The sequence below is a fragment of the Haemaphysalis longicornis genome, unplaced genomic scaffold, assembly GCF_048455015.1.
Source record: "Haemaphysalis longicornis isolate Haplotype H1 unplaced genomic scaffold, Haemaphysalis longicornis Haplotype H1 scaffold_3, whole genome shotgun sequence".
In the NCBI taxonomy this organism is placed as follows: domain Eukaryota; kingdom Metazoa; phylum Arthropoda; class Arachnida; order Ixodida; family Ixodidae; genus Haemaphysalis; species Haemaphysalis longicornis.
The window spans coordinates 188,868,817-188,875,897 of record NW_027526335.1 but is presented as its reverse complement, the minus strand read 5'-3'; the positions used below and the strand labels follow the sequence as shown (position 1 = coordinate 188,875,897).

Here is a 7,081-nt window from a genome sequence, read left to right as displayed (position 1 = left end):
GTCGCAGCACAACTTGGTTTATAAAGAACTTGGCGACTTCTTGTGCAGTCCCCCGCGGAAGAGCGGCGGTCTCTGCGTAGCGCGTCATGTAGTCTGTCGCTACGACAATCCACTTGTTCTCCGATCGTGACGTCGGGAACGGGCCTAGAAGGTCCATTCCAATTTGTTGAAAGGGCCTCCGCGGGACGGCGATCGGTTGTAGAAGTCCGGCGCGTCTTGTCGGCGGCGTTTTTCGTCGCTGGCAGTCCCGGCAACTCCGAACGTAGTGGGTGACGTCGGATGTAAGGCGGGGCCAGAAGTACTTCGCCTTAATTTTTGCAATAGTGCGAGCTGTGCCGAGATGTCCGGAAGACGGGTCGTCGTGGGACGCTTCCAAAATTTCGTCACGAAGGTCTGCGGGGATGACAAGTAGATAATTCGTCCTTGTTCCGGGGCTGAAATTCTTCTTCACGAGGACGGAGTTTCTGAGGCTGAATGCTGGTAAGTTACGCTTGAACGCTCTAGGCACGGCGACGTTTCGTCCTTCGAGGTAGTCGATCATTACTCGCAAGTCGGGGTCGGCACGCTGCTGGGCGGCTAGGTCGCTCTCCGTAACAACCCCGAAGAACGCACTGTCTTCATCGGAGTCTTGTGGTGGTGGGTCGACAGGGGCGCGGGACAGGCAGTCGGCGTCGGAGTGTTTCCTCCCGGATTTGTAGACGATTGTTTCCTCCCGGATTTGTAAACAACTGCTTCGTCCTTGGCTACGTGACATCTGGTGGAGGTGCGGGGTACGCACCCTTCATACCCAGCACCTCCACCAGATGTCACGTAGCCAAGGACGAAGCAGTTGTTTGGAAAAGAAACAAGTTTATTGGAGCGAACTTGTGCTCCCCTAACAACTGAAAAGAATACAGAGGCGGCGAAGCAGTGGTCAACAAAGTGACGTACGTGCGTCGGCGAGCGTCGCAGAATCGAATGCCCCGGCGTCTGCTCTGCAGGCTTTTTATCTTTCGGCGCGCGTGGTTCTGGAACCGTCGATTCGCATCGAGAACATTGTAGATGCAAGAAGATTATTCCGGGATGTTCACGTTAGATCGGAATGCTCTCCCTATCTGAACAGATAACACATGCGGCACAGAAAGAAAGAATGGAACACGCACTTCCCTTGGCACGGAGATAACACAGACCGGCGCAGCCGGGCGGTAAAGGCAAAACACAAATAAACAAACCCAATGCATGGTTCGCGGCAATATTATGCCCAGGGTCGCATGTTCTACTGTCTGAAGAAAACTGCATGTAGACAGGTTGTGCTGCTGTCTTCAAGGTCAAGAGGAGAGCCCGTTATGCCACCCCGCAACCATAATTTCGTAGTGCTTCGGGCTTTTTTTCCAAACTCTAAATATCTTTGGTAAGAATGTGGGAAAGCCAAACATGTGGAAGTATGTACTCCGGGGAGATATTTCCGGAAATGTCACCAGTGCTCGCCTTCTTGGGAGGACTGTCCAGGTACTCGTCTTCAGAGTGGACGTTACACGTGGTCAGAAACTCGTCCAGACTGGCAAAGTTACCATGGTCTAACGTGTCGTGCATCTCATTGTATTTGGTCTTCAATCGGTCTCGCCGAGCCTTCTCCATAGGATCCTCGTCCTCACCGAGCGGAGGAAACGGCACTACGATCCGCGTACAGTCACTCGGCATGAACGGAGCACCGAAACGACACTTGGGCCCACCGTACTTTCTGCATGTCAGCGTGTGCTCGTGTGTTTGCGTTTGAGGACATTTCAGCAGAGATGTGTCCAGCGTTAGAAGCACATTCAACATCTCCAAGGTCCGCGGCATGTCGCCACACAACTCTTTGTCGGCAGGCGCATTGTCAAGCCACAGAATCGTGTGTACGTGAGCGCTGCCGCGTTGTTGGAACTCGACTCGCTTAAAGTAGTCGACCACCACGTATGGTTTGAACAGCGAGCAGCGCTTGTCCTTCAGGATGTTCATGATCACGTCAAAGATTCGGTGCGTGTAGATTGCACACGTTACCGGATCGTTGTTGACCAGGTCAGCACGCTGCGTCGAACAAAGCGCTTCAATCACGCGAGCGCGGCCTTCCGGACCAACGCGCAAACGTCCCAGCGTATCGATCAGTCGGTTCCACTGCAGTTCCAACGCTGACATTGTCAGAAAGACGTGAGGTTTGCCCAACTGCCGGATCATTGCAAAGAGCTCTTTACGACGTTCCTGCCAGTACTGAACCGTGTTGGGAACGCCGCGCATGAACGCCAAGTCACGGTTGAGCACTTCATTCAGAAACGCAGAACCGCCCTTCTCAAGTTGCTCGCGCATAAACAAACTCATAGTCGCGTTCGTTCTGAACGTCATGGTCTTCTCGCCAACGTTGTAACACATCACCTTCATCGCCATGTACAGCACATGCTCGGGTGTGGCGCCAAGCCTATCGGTATCTCACTGCTCGCTTTCGAGAAGGGGGTGGGGTGAGGACCCGTTATCACCCGAGGCATTCCCATATAACCTGAGAAATTGGCAATGCAAATTTCTCTTTGTGCCTTACCTTTTCGCCACTAGGTGCAGTATGATGCACTGTGTGGGGCACTCTCATGTATGGCTTTCACTTTTACACATATTCCAGTTTTTCTTGAACATGCTTCTAATGCATAGTTACGTATTAGTTTTCTTCTGTTCATTTAAATGCTCAGATGCTTTGTGTGCTGGCTGTTAGCATGTGCAATGAAAACATGGTGGGTGAAGGTTCTTTCCTGTAACTTTGCTTCAAACTGTTTGGCATGTCAGTGCATGTTATCAAGCTAGAGATGAGGATTTATCAAGACTGAATCGGCTATACCATAGAAATATTTATCTCCCTTTAAGACGAACTCGAAAGGACCATTAAAATTTGCTTGAATTACCAGAATTTTGTCTTAACCGGATGTCTTTTCCATTCTGCATGTCAAGTGGTTCTCGTCTCAACAATGAAGTAAATCATAACTGAGTTTATGTTAACGAGATTCTACTTATGCTGCACAAAGTGTGTCTAAGTGCTGCTAGCAACCTGCACACGTCATGCCATGATGGTTAACACTTGTGGTCTTGCATTCCTAATATTGCCAATTTAAAAATGTCCTAGGCAGGCCAGCACTCATCCTGTACCTTAGCACTAACACAAGCACGTTTAATACCATTGTGGGCGGTATTTGTTCGAGGTGGCTCCTTGCTGTCTCGCAGCTGTTGTAGCATCTGCTGTAGCACCATGGTCTGTGTGCTTGTGCATCAGCCAGATGCTCTTTACCTTTACCTTTGTTCGAGGTGGCTCCTTGCTGTCTCGCAGCTGTTGTAGCATCTGCTGTAGCACCATGGTCTGTGTGCTTGTGCATCAGCCAGATGCTCTTTACCACCCCGCACCGCTTCCTGTTCAGGAACACAACTGAACAACTTTAAACAAATCAGAGGCATCAGAGTTTCAACTGCTTCAAGCTGTTGCTTAAGTGCTGCCCTGCACTCTTCTTGGGCAGCCGCTGGCACTAAATTGATATCAAGTGCCAATGGTCTCCTGCTAAGGTGGTTGATACATCATCCAGGCTCTCCAATCACGCTGTCTTTGCACCACCGTGACGGTTCGCTGGCGTGGTGGCCTTTGGCAGTGCGGTGGCTTGTGGTGGTGTGCAGTGCTGGGGTGGCAACCATTGGTTTGGCGGAGTTTGTGGCGAGGGTGTGGATGTGTGCCTGCTCATTGGTGGTGTATTACGTGCAGGCAGGGGCCACCGTGTCTGGCTGGAACTGGTTGGAGCATTCCACAGTGAGCTTGTTTGGTGGAGTTATTTGGATCGTTGTAGTTCAAAATGCATTGTTGCAAGTATGTATGTGTGCTATTGGCATTGTCATTACGGCAGGGGTGAGACAGCTGCGCATATTGCGCAGATTTGATTGGCAAACGGGGACAGTGAAATGGGAATGGGGTGATCAAATATATGAAAGCACTTAATGCGCTGTATCCGCCTTTCCACATGAATCCTGAGTGCAGCTATGTCCTGGGCCTCCTCGGCTGCAAACTTGTCACGTCGAAGGAAGGGTGCAATGTTCACTTTCACTCCAATGTCTTCGGCAAGGTCCTCAATGCGGAAGCCTTTGTCGGCCATGATAGTCTCCTTCGTCAAATTCTAACTCCAGAAAACCACTTATCACGCATTCCCTGTCTGAAGTACACCCGGCGAACAGCTCAGAAACGAATGTGACATGTCCGTGAGGTGTCACAACAACCAGTCCTTTGAATGTGTGTGTCGACTTGTAATGCAAGTACAGGCCGAACTGTGTCACAAACGACGATGGCACTTTACAGCATATTTCTATTGCATCAAGTAACACGCACGTGGAGGGGTACTTCTTCACAAATGCCAGAGGCATTGCCTCGTCAATAGCTTGCCGCGACAGCCATGAAGTCAGCTCTGACAGCTTGAGGTAGATAAAATCCACCCACACTGAAAATATCCTAGACACCGTGCTCATGGACACTGAAAATAAGTGTCCAAGGTGCTGGTGACACACGCCAAGCCGAAGCTTTATGAGGACCATGAAGAATTGGTTTGGGATGCTAACCTTTTGTGGCCGATCTTTGTAGCCTTCGTGTTGTTGGCTGCCACTGTTGTGGTGGCGCATTATATTTTCACCATTTTCGCCGGGGTCCACAAAGTATACCAAGTCTAAAAAACTCTCGTAGTCTGGAAGTCCCGTATAAAATTGCACATCCTCATCGCTATGTCGGAATTTTTCAATGCCGAATGACTCGTACTCGTCCTTGACCTTCCGCAAGCGCTGCTGGGCAGTAACGAGCTCATCTTGAAGCATGTTGAGCTCCAGATTCTTTGCTTTGAGGGTGTCCCTCACTAGAAGAACTCCAGGTTCTGCCGTGAAGCACGGCTTGCATGGTCCGTGCAGGATGTCATGAAGTGTTTACTCAGCAACGAACATAACCTGTTTTTGTTCGCAAGTGGAGTCTGTTACACAATGGCAGCCAGTCTAGCTCAGCCAAGAGTGCATTTTGTCGTTGTGCGTTGCCTAATACCCTACCCACTCGCACGGCTGCAGAAGGCCTGCCCTGGTGGAGTAGGTTCAGGAGTCGAGCTGCTGGAAGGAGGGCTCGGCCTGGCTCGGGAGGGCTCAGCCTGGCTTGGGCTGCTGGGCAGGGGAGGTGTGTGCGGGGGAGGGCTGGGGAGGAGAGGACGGAGAAGGGGAGGCCTCTGCGGGGGAGGACTTGGAAGGGGAGGCGTGTGCGGGGGAGGACTGGACAGCGCTGAGCTCTGCTGGGGAGGGCTGCACACACCATGTGGGCTCCTAGGTGTTGCTGGAGCTGCGAAAAATTCGAAGTCCATTTCGGGCAAACATCTGCGCATGGCCTGAACACAAGCAATGTTGAATATAATGAGCATGACATTAAAATGGAATATTTACACACCTGCCATGCCGCTGCTGCCCGGACTGTCCCACACGGAGACCTGTGGGTGTCCTGCACCAGTAGCGGTGGCCCCCGCCGGATCCTGATCGCATGCAGCAAAATCATCCACCATTAGCAACATTATCTCCACAAGCTCACAAATTACATCAGCTATGTATGACTTGCGGCTAAGAATGTACGTTTCTTTCTCTAGAATGGGTTCAGTCAAATCAGTGTCGCAGTTAGGAGTTGGCACTGCGGTCACACCTGACTGCCGTCCCCATCGAAATGCTCGGTGAGCACCTCCGTGTCCTCTTCGTTCACCCCAAGCAGGGTGAGTATTTCGGCTTGCTTTCCCCGGCCCGGCGCCCGTGTGTCTGAAAAGGACTGGAAGGCTGGGTAGAACCTCAGGAAAACAACTGTTGAAAAAAATGTCACTTCCAACTTGCTGAAAACAAAAACGCACTGCGCTATAGCTTGCCTTCTTTACGTAGAAAATACGTTGTTCCTGCTCGTACACAGGTATATTATTCAGGAAGAAAATATGCTTTTCAATCCTAGGCAAGGTAGCATTGCTGTTAAGGTACCACAATAACAGCATCAGGGTGGGTCGCTTTGGAGCCACCGAAGCGAGCAGTCGTGTTTTTACACCGCTCTCCTATTTTATTTTTGTTCCACTGGCTAATAACATAATGTAATGTAATATCTCTCTCCCCCTCAGTTTATTTTAGTTCAGGCCGCGCCCCGTGGCAAAGCCCTTCTCAGGGCTCAAAAAGGGGAGGGTCTCTTCTTCCCCCCGTTAATTAGCACCTCATCTCATCTGCACTCATCATGCCCCCCCCCCCCCACCTTCTAACGCCCCCATGGCAACCTCTACCCCCCCATCAACCCCCCGTTTCTCAGCCTGTCCTCACCCCCCATCCGCACTATCTCACCCTGCTACTTGCTAGCTCTAGAGACCGGCATGAGAGCTCTTAGCGCCATGAAAAGGGCAGCAGCACAGGCTAGCGATGGCGGCGGCGAGACGACCCAGGATTCCGGACTCGTCGTCTTCCTCGTCGTCTGCCACTTCTAGCAGCAGCAGCAGCGAAACCAGCAGCAGCTCTGGTGAGTGTTCGCCCCCCGTTTCTTTCCCCACAGCGCCCCTCGCGATCGACCCACGACCGAGAGCGTTACCGAACCCGAGGTCACAGCGCCGACAGCCCCCTGCAGCGCATCGCATTCTGCAGAAGCGCTTGGCTCACGCACCGCGCATCAGCGACAGTCGCGACCTTCGCGCTCCCAAAACGACCTGCTGCGACGACCGAGGCACCCCCCACCCCCCCGCTCTCCCGCCTCCGAAAAAAGCGTGCGACAGGGACGCGTTCCTGCATCCCCAAAAAAGCGCCGTCCTGCCCCGCAACGAAAGCGTAACCACCCCGCCCCCAGAGACGCCCCGAAGGCCCCGGCCATCTTTCCTCCGGCCTCCCGGCGAAAATCAGGCCATGGCGGCCATTGCCGAAGGCCCCCCGCCTCCCCCAAGCGGCGACGTAACACCCCCGTCGACAGCTGCAAGGAATGCGGCGAGCCCCGGCCCCCCGCTGTCGGCGGCGCATCACCAAGGACGGAAAACCAGAGCGAGAGCCGCGGCGGCGAGACGGAAAGCGTCCCCCCGGCAAC

At 52.7% G+C, this 7,081-nt stretch overlaps 1 protein-coding gene across 1 annotated transcript; it reads right to left on the bottom strand.

Moving 5' to 3' along the window:
- Window positions 1-1,254: 1,254 nt before the first annotated feature.
- On the bottom strand, window positions 1,255-2,426 carry LOC144173624 (uncharacterized). The gene has a single exon (XM_077701968.1). The coding sequence runs from the start codon at window positions 2,398-2,400 to the stop codon at window positions 1,378-1,380; it is 1,023 nt and encodes a 340-aa protein (XP_077558094.1). The 5' UTR covers window positions 2,401-2,426; the 3' UTR covers window positions 1,255-1,377.
- Between the last annotated feature and the right edge of the window lie 4,655 nt (window positions 2,427-7,081).